Source organism: Procambarus clarkii, chromosome 62 (assembly GCF_040958095.1).
Source record: "Procambarus clarkii isolate CNS0578487 chromosome 62, FALCON_Pclarkii_2.0, whole genome shotgun sequence".
Lineage (NCBI taxonomy): Eukaryota > Metazoa > Arthropoda > Malacostraca > Decapoda > Cambaridae > Procambarus > Procambarus clarkii.
This window is the reverse complement of record NC_091211.1, coordinates 29070336-29091387: the sequence shown is the minus strand read 5'-3', so window position 1 is coordinate 29091387 and position 21052 is coordinate 29070336. Positions and strand designations below refer to the sequence as shown.

The 21052-nt window shown below is 46.1% G+C and overlaps 1 protein-coding gene across 1 annotated transcript in view; it reads left to right on the top strand.

Annotated features, from left to right (window-relative positions):
- The window catches only part of LOC123766406 (uncharacterized), a 230062-nt gene that overhangs the window by 183541 nt on the left and 25469 nt on the right, over window positions 1–21052 (top strand). Inside the window, exon 7 of the mRNA XM_069308560.1 lies at window positions 11553–11700. Within this exon, the coding sequence (XP_069164661.1) occupies window positions 11553–11700 (148 nt within the window). The remainder of the gene's footprint in view (window positions 1–11552; window positions 11701–21052) is intronic.

Below are 21052 nucleotides of genomic sequence, written 5' to 3'. Positions count from 1 at the left end.
TTCAAGACATTTGGTGGTGAGGGGGAGTGTTCAGTACAGTTTGAAGTGAGTTAGAGTGTTCAGGACAGTGGGTAGTGAGGGACAGGGTTCAGGACAGTGGGTAGTGAGGGAGAGTGTTCAGGACAGTGGGTAGTGACGGACAGTGTTCAGGACAGTGGGTAGTGAGGGACAGTGTTCAGGACAGTTGGTAGTGAGGGAGTGTTCAGGACAGTGGGTAGTGAGGAGAGTGTTCAGGACAGTTGGTAGTAAGGGAGAGTGTTCAGGTCAGTTGGTAGTGAGGGAGAGTGTTCAGGACAGTTGGTAGTGAGGGAGAGTGTTCAGGACAGTTGGTAGTGAGGGATAGTGTTCAGGACAGTTGGCAGTGAGGGAGAGTGTTCAGGACAGTTGATAGTGAAGGAGTGTTCAGGACAGTTGATAGTAAGAAAGAGTGTTCAGGACAGTTAGTAGTGAAGGAGAGTGTTCAGGACAGTTGGTAGTGAGGGAGAGTGTTCAGGACAGTTGGTAGTGAGGGAGAGTGTTCAGGACAGTTGGTAGTGAGGGAGAGTGTTCAGGACAGTTGGTAGTGAGGGAGAGTGTTCAGTACGGTTGGTAGTGAGGGAGTGTTCAGGACGGTTGGTAGTGAGGAGAGTGTTCAGGACAGTTGGTAATGTGGGAGATTGTTCAGGACAGTTAATAATTAGGGAGAGTGTTCAGGACAGTTGGTAGTGAAGGAGAGTGTTCAGGACAGTTGGTAGTGAAGGAGAGTGTTCAGGACAGTTGGTAGTGAAGGAGAGTGTTCAGGACAGTTGGTAGTGAAGGAGAGTGTTCAGGACAGTTGGTAGTGAGGGAGAGTGTTTAGGACAGTTAGTAGTGAGTAGAGTGTTCAGGACAATTTATAGTGAGGGAGAGTGTTTAGGACAGTTAGTAGTGAGTAGAGTGTTCAGGACAGTTGATAGTGAAGGAGTGTTCAGGACAGTTGATAGTAAGAGAGAGTGTTCAGGACAGTTAGTAGTGAAGGAGAGTGTTCAGGACAGTTGATAGTGATGGGAGTGTTCAGGACAGTTGGTAGTGAGGGGGAGTGTTCTGACAAGTTGGTAGTGAGGGAGAGTGTTCATGACAGTTGGTAGTGAGGGAAAGTGTTCAGGACAGTTGATGGTGAGGAAAAGTGTTCATCACAGTTAGTAGTGAGGGAGAGTGTTGAGGACAGATAATAGTGAGGAGAGTGTTCAGGACAGTGGACAGTGAGAGTGAGTGTTCAGGACAGTGGGTAGTAAGGGAGAGTGTTAAGTTTGTAGTGAGGGACAGTGTTCAGGCCAGTTGGTAGTGAGGAAAAGTGTTCAGGACAGTTGGTTGTGAAGAAAAGTTTTCAGGACAGTTGGTAGTGAGGGAGAGTGTTCAGGACAGTTGGTAGTGAGGAAAAGTGTTCAGGACATTTGGTGGTGAGTGAGTGTTCAGGACAGATGGTAGTGAGGGAGTATGTTCAGGACAGTTGATGGTGAGGGAGAGTGTTCAGGACAGTTGATAGTGAGGGAGAATGTTCATGACATTTGGTAGTGAAGGAGAGTGTTCATGACTGTTAGTAGTGACAGTGAGTGTTCAGGACAGTTGATAGTGAGGAGAGTGTTCAGGACAGTGGGTAGAGATGGAGTGTGTTCAGGACAGTTGGTAGTGAAAGGGAGTGTTCACAACAATTGGTAGTGTGGGAGAGTGTTCAGGAAAGTTGATAGTGAGGGTGAGTGTTCAGGAAAGTTGGTAGTGAGGAAAAGTGTTCAGGACAGTTGGTTGTGAGGAAAAGTGTTCTGGACGGTTGGTAGTGAGGGAGAGTGTTCAGTACAGTTTGAAGTGAGTTAGAGTGTTCAGGACAGTGGGTAGTGACGGAGAGTGTTCAGGACAGTGGGTAGTGATGTAGAGTGTTCAGGACAGTTGGTAGTGAGGGAGTGTTCAGGACAGTTGGTAGTGAGGGAGAGTGTTCAGGACAGTTGGTAGAGAGGAGAGTGTTCAGGACAGTGGGTAGTGAGGAAGAGTGTTCAGGACAGTTAATAGTGAGGGAGAGTGTTCCGGACAGTTGGTAGTGAAGGAATGTGTTCAGAAACGTTGGTGATGAGGGAGTGTTCTGAACGTTTGATTGTGATTGAGAGTGTCCAGGACAGTTAGTTGTGAAGGAGAGTGTTCAGGACAGTTAATAGTGAGGGAGAGTGTTCAGGACAGTTGATAGTGAGGGTGAGTGTTCAGGACAGTTGATAGTGAGGGAGTGTGTTCAGGACAGTTGATAGTTAGGGAGAGTGTTCAGGACAGTTGATAGTGAGGGAGTGTGTTCAGGACAGTTGGTAGTTAGGGAGAGTGTTCAGGACAGTTGATAGTTAGGGAGAGTGTTCAGGACAGTTGATAGTTAGGGAGAGTGTTCAGGACAGTTGATAGTTAGGGAGAGTGTTCAGGACAGTTGATAGTTAGGGAGAGTGTTCAGGACAGTTGATAGTTAGGGAGAGTGTTCAGGACAGTTGATAGTGAGGGAGAGTGTTCAGGACAGTTGATATTGAGGGAGAGTGTTCAGGACAGTTGGTAGTGAGGGAGAGTGTTCAGGACAGTTAGTAGTGAGGAGAGTGTTCAGGACAGTTGGTAGTGAGGGAGAGTGTTCAGGACAGTTGGTAGTGAGTAGAGTGTTCAGGACAATTTATAGTGAGGGAGAGTGTTTAGGACAGTTAGTAGTGAGTAGAGTGTTCAGGACAGTTGATAGTGAAGGAGTGTTCAGGACAGTTGATAGTAAGAAAGAGTGTTCAGGACAGTTAGTAGTGAAGGAGAGTGTTCAGGACAGTTGGTAGTGAGGGAGAGTGTTCAGTACGATTGGTAGTGAGGGAGTGTTCAGGACAGTTGGCAGTGAGGGAGAGTGTTCAGGACAGTTGGTAGTGAGGGAGAGTGTTCAGGACAGTTGGTAGTGAGGGAGAGTGTTCAGGACAGTTGGTAGTGAGGGAGAGTGTTCAGTACGGTTGGTAGTGAGAGAGTGTTCAGGACGGTTGGTAGTGAGGAGAGTGTTCAGGACAGTTGGTAATGTGGGAGATTGTTCAGGACAGTTAATAATTAAGGAGAGTGTTCAGGACAGTTGGTAGTGAAGGAGAGTGTTCAGGACAGTTGGTAGTGAAGGAGAGTGTTCAGGACAGTTGGTAGTGAAGGAGAGTGTTCAGGACAGTTGGTAGTGAAGGAGAGTGTTCAGGACAGTTGGTAGTGAGGGAGAGTGTTTAGGACAGTTAGTAGTGAGTAGAGTGTTCAGGACAATTTATAGTGAGGGAGAGTGTTTAGAACAGTTAGTAGTGAGTAGAGTGTTCAGGACAGTTGATAGTGAAGGAGTGTTCAGGACAGTTGATAGTAAGAGAGAGTGTTCAGGACAGTTAGTAGTGAAGGAGAGTGTTCAGGACAGTTGATAGTGATGGGAGTGTTCAGGACAGTTGGTAGTGAGGGGGAGTGTTCCGACAAGTTGGTAGTGAGGGAGAGTGTTCATGACAGTTGGTAGTGAGGGAAAGTGTTCAGGACAGTTGATGGTGAGGAAAAGTGTTCATCACAGTTAGTAGTGAGGGAGAGTGTTGAGGACAGATAATAGTGAGGAGAGTGTTCAGGACAGTGGACAGTGAGAGTGAGTGTTCAGGGCAGTGGGTAGTAAGGGAGAGTGTTAAGACAGTTGATAGTGAGGAGAGTGTTCAGGACAGTTGGTAGTGAGAGAGTGTACAGGACAGTTGGAAACGAGGAAGAGTGTACAGGAGAGTTGGTTGTGAAGGAGAGTGTTCAGGACAGTTGATAGTGAGGGAGTGTTCAGGCCAGTTTGTAGTGAGGGACAGTGTTCAGGCCAGTTGGTAGTGAGGAAAAGTGTTCAGGACAGTTGGTTGTGAAGAAAAGTTTTCAGGACAGTTGGTAGTGAGGGAGAGTGTTCAGGACAGTTGGTAGTGAGGAAAAGTGTTCAGGACATTTGGTGGTGAGTGAGTGTTCAGGACAGATGGTAGTGAGGGAGTATGTTCAGGACAGTTGATGGTGAGGGAGAGTGTTCAGGACAGTTGATAGTGAGGGAGAATGTTCATGACATTTGGTAGTGAAGGAGAGTGTTCATGACTGTTAGTAGTGACAGTGAGTGTTCAGGACAGTTGATAGTGAGGAGAGTGTTCAGGACAGTGGGTAGAGATGGAGTGTGTTCAGGACAGTTGGTAGTGAAAGGGAGTGTTCACAACAATTGGTAGTGTGGGAGAGTGTTCAGGAAAGTTGATAGTGAGGGTGAGTGTTCAGGAAAGTTGGTAGTGAGGAAAAGTGTTCAGGACAGTTGGTTGTGAGGAAAAGTGTTCTGGACGGTTGGTAGTGAGGGAGAGTGTTCAGTACAGTTTGAAGTGAGTTAGAGTGTTCAGGACAGTGGGTAGTGACGGAGAGTGTTCAGGACAGTGGGTAGTGATGTAGAGTGTTCAGGACAGTTGGTAGTGAGGGAGTGTTCAGGACAGTTGGTAGTGAGGGAGAGTGTTCAGGACAGTTGGTAGAGAGGAGAGTGTTCAGGACAGTGGGTAGTGAGGAAGAGTGTTCAGGACAGTTAATAGTGAGGGAGAGTGTGCCGGACAGTTGGTAGTGAAGGAATGTGTTCAGAAACGTTGGTGATGAGGGAGTGTTCTGAACGTTTGATTGTGATTGAGAGTGTCCAGGACAGTTAGTTGTGAAGGAGAGTGTTCAGGACAGTTAATAGTGAGGGAGAGTGTTCAGGACAGTTGATAGTGAGGGTGAGTGTTCAGGACAGTTGATAGTGAGGGAGTGTGTTCAGGACAGTTGATAGTTAGGGAGAGTGTTCAGGACAGTTGATAGTGAGGGAGTGTGTTCAGGACAGTTGGTAGTTAGGGAGAGTGTTCAGGACAGTTGATAGTGAGGGAGAGTGTTCAGGACAGTTGATAGTTAGGGAGAGTGTTCAGGACAGTTGATAGTTAGGGAGAGTGTTCAGGACAGTTGATAGTTAGGGAGAGTGTTCAGGACAGTTGATAGTTAGGGAGAGTGTTCAGGACAGTTGATAGTGAGGGAGAGTGTTCAGGACAGTTGATATTGAGGGAGAGTGTTCAGGACAGTTGGTAGTGAGGGAGAGTGTTCAGGACAGTTAGTAGTGAGGAGAGTGTTCAGGACAGTTGGTAGTGAGGGAGAGTGTTCAGGACAGTTGGTAGTGAGTAGAGTGTTCAGGACAATTTATAGTGAGGGAGAGTGTTTAGGACAGTTAGTAGTGAGTAGAGTGTTCAGGACAGTTGATAGTGAAGGAGTGTTCAGGACAGTTGATAGTAAGAAAGAGTGTTCAGGACAGTTAGTAGTGAAGGAGAGTGTTCAGGACAGTTGGTAGTGAGGGAGAGTGTTCAGTACGGTTGGTAGTGAGGGAGTGTTCAGGACAGTTGGCAGTGAGGGAGAGTGTTCAGGACAGTTGGTAGTGAGGGAGAGTGTTCAGGACAGTTGGTAGTGAGGGAGAGTGTTCAGGACAGTTGGTAGTGAGGGAGAGTGTTCAGTACGGTTGGTAGTGAGAGAGTGTTCAGGACGGTTGGTAGTGAGGAGAGTGTTCAGGACAGTTGGTAATGTGGGAGATTGTTCAGGACAGTTAATAATTAGGGAGAGTGTTCAGGACAGTTGGTAGTGAAGGAGAGTGTTCAGGACAGTTGGTAGTGAAGGAGAGTGTTCAGGACAGTTGGTAGTGAAGGAGAGTGTTCAGGACAGTTGGTAGTGAGGGAGAGTGTTTAGGACAGTTAGTAGTGAGTAGAGTGTTCAGGACAATTTATAGTGAGGGAGAGTGTTTAGGACAGTTAGTAGTGAGTAGAGTGTTCAGGACAGTTGATAGTGAAGGAGTGTTCAGGACAGTTGATAGTAAGAGAGAGTGTTCAGGACAGTTAGTAGTGAAGGAGAGTGTTCAGGACAGTTGATAGTGATGGGAGTGTTCAGGACAGTTGGTAGTGAGGGGGAGTGTTCCGACAAGTTGGTAGTGAGGGAGAGTGTTCATGACAGTTGGTAGTGAGGGAAAGTGTTCAGGACAGTTGATGGTGAGGAAAAGTGTTCATCACAGTTAGTAGTGAGGGAGAGCGTTGAGGACAGATAATAGTGAGGAGAGTGTTCAGGACAGTGGACAGTGAGAGTGAGTGTTCAGGACAGTGGGTAGTAAGGGAGAGTGTTAAGACAGTTGATAGTGAGGAGAGTGTTCAGGACAGTTGGTAGTGAGAGAGTGTACAGGACAGTTGGAAACGAGGAAGAGTGTACAGGAGAGTTGGTTGTGAAGGAGAGTGTTCAGGACAGTTGATAGTGAGGGAGTGTTCAGGCCAGTTTGTAGTGAGGGACAGTGTTCAGGCCAGTTGGTAGTGAGGAAAAGTGTTCAGGACAGTTGGTTGTGAAGAAAAGTTTTCAGGACAGTTGGTAGTGAGGGAGAGTGTTCAGGACAGTTGGTAGTGAGGAAAAGTGTTCAGGACATTTGGTGGTGAGTGAGTGTTCAGGACAGATGGTAGTGAGGGAGTATGTTCAGGACAGTTGATGGTGAGGGAGAGTGTTCAGGACAGTTGATAGTGAGGGAGAATGTTCATGACATTTGGTAGTGAAGGAGAGTGTTCATGACTGTTAGTAGTGACAGTGAGTGTTCAGGACAGTTGATAGTTAGGAGAGTGTTCAGGACAGTGGGTAGAGATGGAGTGTGTTCAGGACAGTTGGTAGTGAAAGGGAGTGTTCACAACAATTGGTAGTGTGGGAGAGTGTTCAGGAAAGTTGATAGTGAGGGTGAGTGTTCAGGAAAGTTGGTAGTGAGGAAAACTGTTCAGGACAGTTGGTTGTGAGGAAAAGTGTTCTGGACGGTTGGTAGTGAGGGAGAGTGTTCAGTACAGTTTGAAGTGAGTTAGAGTGTTCAGGACAGTGGGTAGTGACGGAGAGTGTTCAGGACAGTGGGTAGTGATGTAGAGTGTTCAGGACAGTTGGTAGTGAGGGAGTGTTCAGGACAGTTGGTAGTGAGGGAGAGTGTTCAGGACAGTTGGTAGAGAGGAGAGTGTTCAGGACAGTGGGTAGTGAGGAAGAGTGTTCAGGACAGTTAATAGTGAGGGAGAGTGTGCCGGACAGTTGGTAGTGAAGGAATGTGTTCAGAAACGTTGGTGATGAGGGAGTGTTCTGAACGTTTGATTGTGATTGAGAGTGTCCAGGACAGTTAGTTGTGAAGGAGAGTGTTCAGGACAGTTAATAGTGAGGGAGAGTGTTCAGGACAGTTGATAGTGAGGGTGAGTGTTCAGGACAGTTGATAGTGAGGGAGTGTGTTCAGGACAGTTGATAGTTAGGGAGAGTGTTCAGGACAGTTGATAGTGAGGGAGTGTGTTCAGGACAGTTGGTAGTTAGGGAGAGTGTTCAGGACAGTTGATAGTTAGGGAGAGTGTTCAGGACAGTTGATAGTTAGGGAGAGTGTTCAGGACAGTTGATAGTTAGGGAGAGTGTTCAGGACAGTTGATAGTTAGGGAGAGTGTTCAGGACAGTTGATAGTGAGGGAGAGTGTTCAGGACAGTTGATATTGAGGGAGAGTGTTCAGGACAGTTGGTAGTGAGGGAGAGTGTTCAGGACAGTTAGTAGTGAGGAGAGTGTTCAGGACAGTTGGTAGTGAGGGAGAGTGTTCAGGACAGTTAGTAGTGAGGAGAGTGTTCAGGACAGTTGGTAGTGAGGGAGAGTGTTCAGGACAGTTGGTAGTGAGGGAGAGTGTTCAGGACAGTTGGTAGTGAGGGAGAGTGTTCAGGACAGTTAGTAGTGAGGAGAGTGTTCAGGACAGTTAGTAGTGAGGAGAGTGTTCAGGACAGTTGGTATTGATAATGACAATTGATTTAGTAATTATTATGGATAAATGATAGTGAACGAAAGTTATGCCTACAGATCTATGCTTATTTAAAATATTCATACGAAAACTAACATCTCAAAGTTGAATATATTGTGAATTTCACGAACGGAGACAACATTATAATTAAAACATAATGTATATAAGTCTTAAGTCATAAATCTCTCAAATAAAATATGGTTACAGAATATTTACTATTGTTAATATATTCATCTCTGAGAAGGGAACCCTAGAATAGATATTTTGGCCCATCTAGAATCTAGATTATAGTTCTGAGGACATACATTACTGATTTGAGGTCTTGGACTTACACCTTCCCGCGACCGAGTAGTGACAGATTGACGGTACTCACCACCCTAGACCGCTGACTTCACTTCAACTTTGTATTGACAACAAATGGGGAAGAGACTGGTACTAGTGACTGCTAACTTGTAACTGACACTGAATTTGCGAATCGACAGATACTAGTGATAGTTAACCTGTTCTTGTTGTCGCAGTTACTCGAGAACTTGTTATATACGTCAGATGCACATGGTTGCAGTGTCTCGTTAATACTAAATATCGGAATGCACTAAACTTAAAATGCTATTTGATATACGAGGACATATAAGCACGTATAGGAAGAGCTTCCACTGTCGGACACTGCAAAATGAAATCTGAGGACGCAAGGTTTCTCCCCTCTGTCGTGTCGTCAGCCTGTACCAAGTTGAGCGCTATGTGGTGTATTTGCGTTTGAATATTGGCGAGATTAGCTAACCGCTGCTCGTGGTAGCATGGGATAGTAGAAGAACTGAGGCGGGGTTAGAGGACGGTGAGCAAGGAAGGCAGAACAATGGGGCATCCATTACTTGGATTCTTGCAAGGATGTTGGTGACTTAAGAATGAATAGTGAGCCATCCCCGTGGCCAGGATAGCGGGCCAAGCCATTGATAACTTCTGGCGCTGGGTAGGCGAGAGGGGAGGGCTGTGAATTAATATAATTTAAAAACGTTAAGTTCCTTGAATTCCTTTTTAGAATCCCTGAGGAGAGATGAGTAGCTTAGGCTAGTGTAAATATTTACTAGGAACTTCCCTATAGCGGCTGTGTTGGAGATACATACTTGCCTGTGCGTGTTGTTGGAGACTTAGTAGCATTGAGTGTTGCAAGGTTGTGGTTGTGGGCGTGTGGTGTCAAGACTGTAGAGAGCTGGGCTTGTGACACACCGGGGTGTCACTGTAGGCTAGCGTGTGTGTAATCTTGTATAACATACACTAGTAACTGTGGTAGTGTATGTGTTGTGTACACCACCCACTGCCACCACTGACAGCCACACGGTGCCCACTCACCATACTTATACCTTATACCGACAGTATTAAGCTGAACTTGATGACAGTAGGTATTAGATAACTGGCTCTCCATTAAAAATCTATAACACATATCTATACCAAAAGTTATCTCAAGAATTATAACACAGTTCACTATTATCTCGTTAACACAATATTCAATTTTGCTTATTCAGTTAGAAGTTAACATAGCATAAGGACCAGGCTCGTAGTGAATATTACCCACAGTAACAGAGTCTCACACAAGTCAACAAATGTATTTGCACTTATCGGTGACTTCAGTGTTGTTGTTAGCACAGCTCAGACGACATAAACCAACGCTACATATCTACACTCTGCCTGTTTCCTCCCTTGCCTTCCCTGCAACAGTTGCAACACACAGGTTATGCAACTTGCGCTCATTCAGACATCATTGCTTAAGTTGGATTGCGACTGTAGACCTTTCAAATATGACATGAGTTGCGCACTGGTTGTAACTGTAGGACCTGGGTTGTGGACCGTGGACTGGTATAGTGACTGTAGCATCCGGCTGTGCCCTCAACATCGTGCTCCTAAGTTCAGTTAGAAATGAATGTTGTTGGTGTCGTTGCTTTAGCTTAGAGGCTGCGCTAGAGTAAGTCGGTCGTCCCCTCCGGGGCCCAGACGAGGGAGAAGCGGCATTACCCGGACACCTCGGCCTTATTCATGCTGGAGTCAGTACCTCCCTGACGGGGCTAGCTCGTCACCCCAGCACGCTGCCGCGGCTGCTCTCCCGTGGTGTGTCAGGGGGCCGCCTCACACACCACCCCAGGAGATCCTCCGCAGGCAGATGCTGCGGCGAGCAGCCAACGCAAGCACGTCTGAGGGATGAAGTTGGTCTGTCAACACTTTTAACGGCTTGTACGAACCACCAACAAAACCTAATTAGATAACTAATATACGAGCCTACTTGAGAAAGTTAATGATGGCGTACAGGAGCCTCCTGCAACCCCAGATTGGCTAGCGTTTGGCGCCCCTGAGTACGAAGGGTGAGAGGCGTCGCCACAGGAAGATGTCGTGGGCCAGGGCGGCCACGCCCTCACTTGCCCACATGACACTACAACTCCACTGTCATTCCTCGTGGTAGCGCTCACAGTTTCTAGAGGCTTAGAAAGAACGGCTGCTAGAAGGGATTAGATGAAACTAGGCTGGCATATCTAGACTAACGAAGGAAATAGAAAATATCTCATAATAGTCCTTCAGTTTTGTTCCAAAATGCTAGGTGTAGTTAGCCATATAGTTTATACAAGCTATTCTAGACACCAGAGGAATCTGTACATACTACTAGATATGAAAGTTGCATAGATTCTATGCCTGCTAGAAACGTAGTCGACGCCTGGTGGTGAACACGTCAACGCGTACGGGTAAACCCAGCCAGTACAGCTCCCTCTTAACACTCGTTTCCTTGTTATTTCATCTTTTTGCACGTTAAAATCCAAGTTATGCACCTTTCCATAATATTTTTTGACTTTTTCCATTTGGCACAGTCATACGTTCATTCTATGCACCCGATTAATACTTTTATTATACACAGTTTATATATACCATATATTTACTATTTCTGGTACATTTGTGTATCAGATTTTTTGTCCTTTTATATTATTATTATTATTATTATTATTATTATCATTATTATTATTATTATTATTATTCGAATTACTTCTTTCATTATCCTGTCTATCTGCATTTTGGTGCTAATTATCATCATATTGGCCCGTGCATTTTATCTGTTATTTTTTCTATCTTTTTGCTCGGTGTTATTCTTAATTGCTCTAAAGTACGGGTTTTATCATTAAACCTTTGTTTTCAAGTGTAATTTGCATAACTCAGTTATAATTAGTTTCGATTCATACTACAAAAGTAGACTTATGATTCAACACTTTGATGTAGGCTATTGACTTATAACACTGTTCAGGACTCAAGTCAGTTTAGATAGATACAAGTGCGATCAGAAGTTAAATCAGAAGATAAGACCATAGTTGAAGGCTTAACAAGCTGTGAAGTTGAGTTTAATGTTCCTGGCTGAGCACTAGCCGGCGCGGGAGCTGTGCTGCTCTCCACCTCCTGTCCACCTCCGTCCACCTCCGTCCACCTCCGTCCATCTGCTGTTCACTGTCCTCTGCACACACACTCGCCGGCCGCCCTACGCTTGCCGGTCTGCACACGTCTTGTAAAAGTGGTGCGCTAGCAGAGGGAGCGTCGTGACTGTTGTGTAGCAGAGAGCAGGCGCGGCAGGAGGCAGCAGCAGCACAGGTCCCAGCCGGCCAGCGCCAGCCGGGAGACGGCAGCCGTGCTTGTCACTAGCTGCCGTCTCTACAACTGAGCCTGATAAGCTGGCACGCTTGGCTCCCCCCTGGTGATATGGGCGGCTGTAGACGGTGCTTGTGTGGCGTTGCAGTTCTTCCTCCGCCTCAACTACCTGGACATGCACCGCACCTACGGCTGCGCCGCCAACCCCCAGCGCACGCGGCCTCTCTGCGACTTTTGCGGCCGAAAGTTCTGTCAGCCTCAGAAACTGAAGGTGCACATCAAGCGAATGCACAGTGGTGAGTGTCGGGTGGAGACGGCGAGCGGGGAGCTCTCTCTCTCTCTCTCTCTCTCTCACACACACACACACACACACACACACACACACACACACACACACACACACACACACACACACACACCCTTGTAAGTGGGTGGAGGTAGCGGGGAGGTTACACACACACACACCCTTGTAAGTGGGTGTAGGGAAGCCTGAGGGAAGGTGGGTGGGTGAAGGGACACAGGTGCTCGGGTGCCGCCAACCCACGCGTCAGGGGTCCATAGAGGACGACCCACGGTAAGGGCCGCTGACCAGGGCGACCGCGGCAGCAACCCACACTCCACACACGCACGCAAAGCATAAATATCAAGAAAAAAAAGACACGCGTACACAAAGTCCTGAGTAAGAATAAATTACAGACAAAACACCAAAATCTGTAAATAAAAAAATATATGCTATTGACCTCTCAATATAAAGTTACAGGAAGGAAATGTTGCTTAGAGCGGCGCGAGGCGACTGTGAGTGGTGGTTGACTGTTGGCCTTGGTCAGGCACGCCACGTACCCTCTATAGCGCAGCGTCTGGGCAGGGGCGGCGGCGGCTGCGGGGTGCCCCTCACTCTACCCTTCGTCACACCTCATGTATGAAGACGTCAACCATGCCAGTCAGTCTTGTGAGGCGCCCCGGACCTGCCGCCCTCCACTCTCAGACACTCACTCGTATCCTGACGTTGCTCTCTCCTTTTCTCTCTCTCTCGTGTGCCTCTGTCTGTTTGTACTATGAACGTGTGTGAAATATTGTAATGTGTGTGTGTGTGTGTGTGTGTGTGTGTGTGTGTGTGTGTGTGTGTGTGTGTGTGTGTGTGTGTGTGTGTGTGTGTGTGTGTGTGTGTGTGTGTGTGGACCGACGAGCAGTTCTTCCTGCGGCTACACTCGCTGGACATGCACGTCACGTACTCCTGCAGCCGCAACCCGGCCCGCGTCTTCCCCCTCTGCGACTACTGCGGCAAGAAGTTCTGCCAGCCGCAGCACCTCCGATCTCACCAGAAGCGCATGCATGCAGGTAAGTCTCCAGGGGTGGCTGGGCGGGTGGGGGTGGGAAGGGGGTTGGGGGTTTGCTCGGGCTTGTAACAACACCCCAGTCACCTGTTAACAAGGGCTTGTAACACCCCAGTCACCTGTTAACAAGGGCTTGTAACACCCCAGTCACCTGTTAACAAGGGCCACCACAGAACAGCGACAGAGCTCTCCTCACCTCTGCGCTCCAGATGCACGCATTTACTTCAAATTTTTAAACCTTTTTTGCAATATATTTTTTTTCTCTGCACATTGATGTCATCATTTTTAAGTCTATAATAAAAAGCTGGGTATAACACGGCGCTGAAATTGGTCATTTTATTTTACTGATAATAACATTTATAATATTACTAAATGCATGGTACATGTTCAGTGTTTTGAATAATACTTTGAAATATATAATATTTGTTCTAACAGGACAATATGAGCTCTTGTTTGGAAACAAACATACATATATATATATATATATATATATATATATATATATATATATATATATATATATATATATATATATATATATATATATATATATATATATATATATATATACACACACACACACACACGCGCATGTAAACTATTGTAGAATATTGAGAGGTGCAGAGCTTGGAGTGATCTCAGGTTATCATCAGTTGAAAGTTTTTTTTTTTTTTAATATATTAGGTACATGTGCATTAGTGCAGCTACCCTAGACTATATGAAGTGGAGTACAGTGTGTCAAAAAAGCTAACTAGGTGATGCTAAAAAATCCCCATCACACAGGATGGTTAGTCATACAGAGGCATGTGATAAGCGGTCTGCACTGGCAGACTCTGGGTGCATTATGAGGATATCATCAACACAAGATTGAATAAGGTAGCAGTGGTAATACAAGTCCCCATCTCGCAGGATGGTTAGTCATACAGAGCCATGTGTTTAATAGCCTGCACTGGCAAATTTTGGGTACACTGTGAGGATATCTTCAAGAATACGAGAGTGAATAAAGCAATTGCAAAGCTCCAGGTACCTCATGCCAACTGGTCTGAAAGGTCTAATAACTGGGCATTCAGTGATGTAGTGCGGGAGATCATGCCGTAGTTCCTGCTCACAGAGTTTGCACCTGGAGTGCTCAGGATTGGGAGACCCGTCACCTGCAGCCACCGGCCACAGGTAACGGTAACCCAACCTGATCCTTGCAACCACTGTGTCGCACAGTCTAGTGGACGTTTTGTGCTGCCCATAGATGTAGGTTTCAGATCTGAACAAATCATAGCTTTTTATACTAGTACTTTCAGGTCGTAAGAGAGAGAGGGTGTGAGGGAGGACCCACCCTCGGGCCGCTATAACCCAACCCTCAGTCCTTAATAAACATTCCAAGTGAAACGGGGAAAATCATAGCGTGAAGACCCTAGTAGTTGAGGTTATGCTGACCTTCTCATATATACAGCTTGGAAACTGAGACGATAGTGTTTGATTCAACATTGTCTTTTATTTCAGTTACGTTGGTTGAAGACCAGTTTGTGATGTTAGGAGTCAGTATTACGACCTGTATCCTGAACGGGATAGACGACGATATTGCTGTCATTCGCTGCGTTAACATGTTAAATTGTAATCGCGTGTAAACTTCAATGACTGTGTAACGCAATATACAAACACGAACTAATTCTAATATGATACGAACAAATTAGGTCTGATTTCCCCTAACAGCTATGTTTGTGTGTGTAAATCATGAAGAACTTAACACGCGACGAATACTGTGACAACGTCTGACCGCGAAAGAAAATGAGACAGAAAATTACTAAAGTACCTTCGTATTAATACACCATCAGAAGGATGAATATTACAAGTCAGTGGTGGTCGTGATTATAGGCAGGAAGGCAAAGCAATGTCTCTGGTTCATGAACAGCAGAACAAGAGGAAACTGCAGTGTCCTCTGGTTCTTATGTTCACGAACCAGACATTGTTCTTCACCTCATTGTTCTCCTTCCTGCCTATAATCACCACCACCACTGACTTGTAGTATTCATCCTTCTCATGATGTATTAATACGAAGCTACTTAAGTAATTTTCTCAGTTTCTTTCATGGTCATACATTTTTTTTTTTTTTTTTTTTTTTTTTGAGATATATACAAGAGTTGTTACATTCTTGTACAGCCACTAGTACGCGTAGCGTTTCGGGCAAGTCCTTAATCCTATGGTCCCTGGAATACGATCCCCTGCCGCGAAGAATCGTTTTTTTCATCCAAGTTCACATTTTACTGTTGAGTTAAACAGCGGCTACAGTTAAGGAATTGCGCCCAGTAAATCCTCTCCGGCCAGGATACGAACCCATGACATAGCGCTCGCGGAACGCCAGGCGAGTGTCATATACATTGGCATGCATATATATATATATATATATATATATATATATATATATATATATATATATATATATATATATATATATATATATATATATATATATATAATATAGGGGGTACCACCTCTGGTGCAATTGTAGGGACCCAAAGCCTCGGAGAAGAGAATAAAGGGTATTCAGAGAAGACCTTGTAGGTTCTCACTGAACACTTTAATATCTTCTTTTCCTACCATCCATACTTTTCTACTATTTTATGCAATATGATTGATTTATTTGATTAATTTTATTACATTGTGTTTACAGAACAATCAAACATACATAACAATCACTTTCGAAGACCTCAACCAGCTCTTCAGAGGTTGGGTGCGTGTCCAAGATACAGCAAGCATTTCCTCTCTGGATCATGACACCGAGGCGCTGGAACAGGAGACTGGTTGCTTTTGAGTCTCTATTTTGTCTAATGGGTTCCTAACCCACCTCCTTTAGGCACTTAAGTGCACTTTTACCCGAGGCACCCAGGGTCTCAGAGCCACTCGGCATGAACCTGTAACAAAGTTCTAGGTCCCTGTACTTATTAGGTGTCTGGATTTCCCTAACGGTGGCCGCCCCGCCTCCCTCAGCTGTACTGTGAGGTAGATAGGTATCAGCCAATGTAGATACATGTGTAGTCCCACACGACCTGTTTACCATCCCTCCATGGCTGCAGAGTTACTCCATCTGGGCGTTTGTGACTGTTGTCAGGTCTGCACAACTGAGGTTCCCTTTTTGCTGGACACCCACCTGCTGGAGCTAAACGTCTCTTGATGTCACTGACTGCTTCATCTCTGGCAATCTTTCCCTGTGACTTACGACAGATGAGACTATGGCTGCCGTATTGGTCTGGTGACGCATAGCCGCAGATACACCGGTGTTCAGTGGAGATTGGGGTGGTAAGGCGCAGTACAGCACCAATACTTCAACCCGTCCTCAGACAAGTCCATTCCATCCGGCAGTCGACCCCAAAGATCCATTCATTAATTTTAACATACTGTTCATTCAAAATATAAATTTTCTCAAACATAAATTAATATTGTTATATATTAGCATACTGTGCATATTTAGGCATTGGTTAGGTTAGGTGTTTATGGTTTGTTGGTGATTATTTGTATTTGTAGTACGAGGGTACAGCATTTACAGTGATGTGGTTCAAAGAAAAGTTATCAGCGAAACACTTATTCTGGAAGTGTTCGGACGTCAGCAGTTGTGAGTCGTGTGTAAACCGTTTGTCATTCACAAACAGGGGTTTGGCGGGTGCATGGAATGGACTTTGGCCTTTGTTTGTGAGGACGGGATGAATACTTAGCACCCGATGGTCCAGGCGGGTGCCCAAGGCGGAATTAGAGATAGCCAACAGGAAGTCCCCAGCATGGGGAGCTTGCACAGCCAGGAGGCGTACTTTATCCGTCACAGAAGCTGCCTCTACCAATGTTGTGGCAATATTCTCCGCTATAGGCTTATTCCACTTGGCCTGTTTGCAGTCATTTGGAAAAGCTGGTTGCGGTTGAGAGTTGGCAAGATTGTCCCACTAGCCGGCTGCTTCAGTGAATTTGCGATCTTGAATCCCAATGGAGTCTTAGGTACTCTGGTAGGATCTCATTCACTAATTCACCTGTTGCACTGGACGAGGATAAGAATGCAGGCAATGCCCACTGTGTCGCCTTGCGAATACCTATACCCTAGGAGTCTAACTGGGAGAGTTGATTGGTCTCATTGGTCATCTGTCAGGGAGAGGTTTAACACTTTGGAACTTTGGACGTTTGAAGGATGAAGAAAATTAAAATTTAATTGTTAATTTTGCGCCGAGGGGCGAATTTATTGGGCAGCGCCCAATAAACAGTGTGGACGCACTCTGTTTATTGCGTGCTTCAATAAAATAAGAGTGAACACACCGCCATAGTGACAGTATTGGGCAGCGTCACTCATCCTGTGAGTGAACACACCGCCATAGTGACAGTATTGGGCAGCGTCACTCATCCTGTGAGTGGACACACCACCATAGTGACAGTATTGGGCAGCGTCACTCATCCTGTGAGTGGACACACCGCCATAGTGACAGTATTGGGCAGCGTCACTCATCCTGTGAGTGAACACACCGCCATAGTGACAGTATTGGGCAGCGCCACTCATCCTGTGAGTGGACACACCGCCATAGTGACAGTATTGGGCAGCGTCACTCATCCTGTGAGTGGACACACCACCATAGTGACAGTATTGGGCAGCGTCACTCATCCTGTGAGTGGACACACCGCCATAGTGACAGTATTGGGCAGCGTCACTCATCCTGTGAGTGGACACACCACCATAGTGACAGTATTGGGCAGCGTCACTCATCCTGTGAGTGGACACACCACCATAGTGACAGTATTGGGCAGCGCCACTCATCCTGTGAGTGGACACACCGCCATAGTGACAGTATTGGGCAGCGTCACTCATCCTGTGAGTGGACACACCGCCATAGTGACAGTATTGGGCAGCGTCACTCATCCTGTGAGTGGACACACCACCATAGTGACAGTATTGGGCAGCGTCACTCATCCTGTGAGTGGACACACCGCCATAGTGACAGTATTGGGCAGCGCCACTCATCCTGTGAGTGGACACACCGCCATAGTGACAGTATTGGGCAGCGCCACTCATCCTGTGAGTGGACACACCGCCATAGTGACAATATTGGGCAGTGCCACTCATCCTGTGAGTGGACACACCGCCATAGTGACAGTATTGGGCAGTGCCACTCATCCTGTGAGTGGACACACCGCCATAGCAGCATGTACAACACTCCCCAATAAGAAGAAATCCCGCTGGGTTGTTCATCCTGTCACTCGTACCCAAACATAGCTGGGACTTGCTTAACTGTTTCTAGCGAACAGTTTCTCAAATAAAAAGATTAACATTCATCAACCTTTAAACTCTTACGTTATCTTGCGGGTGCAAAATAGAGGAATCTTTTAAGAACAGTATCTATATTTGACAAATAGTGTTTTCCTAGCTCATACAATGTGGTGTTTATTATTCTACACATATTTCTAATGACTCTTAGATGTTCACATTCTCTCAGGTAGTGGTTAAGATTTTGTTCTTCTATCCTCCTTTCCTCAGTTACCTTGTCACGGTGATGTTGCCTGACAATACCTCTAATTTGTAGAAGAGTCTTGGGTATGAAGTATTCAATATGGTCTTCTTGAGCGCCTTCAGCAGCCAGCACATCTGCTCGTTCATTTCCACAGATTCCAACATGGGAAGAGATCCACAGGAATTTGACGACTCTTCCCTGATTGGTTAGTACTCTCATAGCTCTTGATTTCAGCGATTATTCGCAAGATTTTCTGCCCGATTTTTACTAAGGCTTTGTAGTGCTGCTTCTGAATCAGTGCAGATCACTGCACCATTAGTGTTTCTTTCAAGGAATCTTAACGCCATAACAATGGCAGTTAGCTCTGCTTGCATTGAAGAGACCTAATTCGCAATGCGTGCTTTCCTTCATTTCTGCGTTGAAAGGCATTATTCCTATTTACAGTGTATGCTGCACCAGCCCTGCCATTCACAAGATTAGATGACCCATCAGTGTAGATTTGATCTAATTCATTTCCAGCTTCTTTATTAATTTCCTCAAGATACTTGTGCCTCATTTCGTGTGGTATCATGTTGGACTTTTTCGTTGTCATTTCTTTGTTGATAATCCTGCATGGGTCATCCTCCCAGGGAGGTAACCTCTCTACAGGCATGAGCTCACGGGCTTGCTCAAGCAGGTGACGTTCTTCGAGGTAGCAGACTGAACTGTGATGCCATTTTTTGCTTCTCCTGTTTCCTTTAGTAAGTAGTACAAAACTCAGTTTTTGGCAATATCATTGTAATGGGGATCTCTGGCTATCTTAATTGCAAGCTTAGCATTCAATTCCTTAATTCTGCTTTAACACTGTGGAGGGACAACTCCTCTCGTAGATTAGAGGTTTTGCCAGTTCTTGGGTCTCCAAGAATGATTGTCATGGCTTCATTTTGTATGCTTTCAAGTTTTTTCATATTGCCTTGGGAGTAAGTGCACAAGACCGGTGCATCATAGTCTATGATGGAAAATGTAAATCATTTTAAACACGGCAATAGAGGCCCCATGTCCATTCCAGATTATAGTTTTCGGTGCCCTGAGTCGACTTTTGCATGTTACTATGAGTTGGTTGAGCTCCTCTTTCTTTCCCTTGTTAGAGCCGACAGTGACGCAAAGGTACCGATAATAGTCAACCCATTCAAGTGTTACACCATTAATTTGTAGATCTTCATTTTCTCGACGCTTGTGATGAGAGTATGCTTTTGTCTTTTTTGTGGAGAAAGTGATACCGAGGTCAACACATTTCCTTCCAAGGAGTTCAATGGACTGTTTTTCCCAAAGTGGGAGCTTGTATTAGAACTTCATCTGCATATCCCACTTAATGTGTTCCTTCCGGAAATTCAATATTTGCAATGGCGTTCATATACTGAATTAGTGAAGGGCTGACAGATGATCACAAGATCACAGATCAGATCAGATCACAGATCACAAGACAAGATCGCAGATGAAAAGCGATCACAGTGCACAGACTCTCGCAATATGCTTTTCTCAGGAAGGTCAGCCACACTCCCATCCTGGTTTCTTATATCGGGAAGAAATGGAAGGCCTTCTCCAGTAATGGGTATTGGCGATTAGAGCACCATCCAGATAGAAACGTTCTTCCATCGGCACTGCATCCCATTGAGGGAGTGTCAGCTGAACGTAGGGCTCTGCTCGCACTACAATGCGTCACAAACGCTTCAAGGTTCGACTTACCCCACTCGACGACCATGCATTCGGCAAGAACAACCTCCTGAGGATCCCCAAAGACATCGCAGGCATTACGCTCATCGACATCGGCCAAGAAGGAACGGACTATGTACTCTTACTTCGAGAGCGAGGTGGACCTGGAAAGGCTCGTGTACCAACATAACCTCATACTCGAAGCACACCTCAAGGCCCACTACCCACGCCAATTCAGGGCCTCAAGAACGGTCTTTATCAACAAGACCAGCCAGTGGATCACGGACAACCCAATTTAAGGCTTCATCTTCAGCTTAGAGGCTGAAAACCAGAAGATGAGAGTATTTTCTGGGGCGCAACTCAGCAGCGTTGATGGCAAGCACCCAACCTTGAAACTCACCTTCATTTCACTAGCTGCAGCCACCCAAGCCTCCACAAAAGGATTAAACTGCTTTGGCATCAAGGTACCACCCTACCGAGTGAAGAAGGAACGCATCTACAAGATTCAACGGTGCTTTAGGGGCCAAGTTCTTCCACCCCACCAACAAGTGTCAGCAGCCCGTCCAGAAGTGCAGCCTCTGCGTCGAAGACCATTACTACACAATCTGCAAGTCAAAATTCTGATGCCACCTGCTTTGCAAAGGCGCCCACCCCTCGATATCCTTCCACTGCCTCCACAGACAAAAAATCATCCAGCAATGGGCTGAACTCAAGGAAGCCAAACCCTCCTCTACCTCCGCCTGTGCCTCCACTCCTCTACCTCCACCCAGCACCGCCTCAATCACCTCAGCTCCCGCCGACCAACCAGAATACATCCCAGTTCTACCTAACAAGGGTCGCCTAGCTGAGAGGCTCGCCGGATCAGATAACCACTGGTTCGTCACTGAACTCAACACCCTGTACCTTACCAATGGCCTGGACCCAATCATCGCTCCTGAAGCCAGCTTCACCGCCTCTAATTCCAATTCTGGGACTACTAAACACCTACGAGTACGATCGCCACCAAAACTCCAGTGCCACCCAAGACCCAGCTTGCACAAACAGACACACCTTCCTCTCCAGCCCCCTAACCATCACCATTTCGGCCGCCTCGCCTACTATCGACTCCACCATGAACTCCCAGGGCAGCTGCATCTGCCACCTCAAGA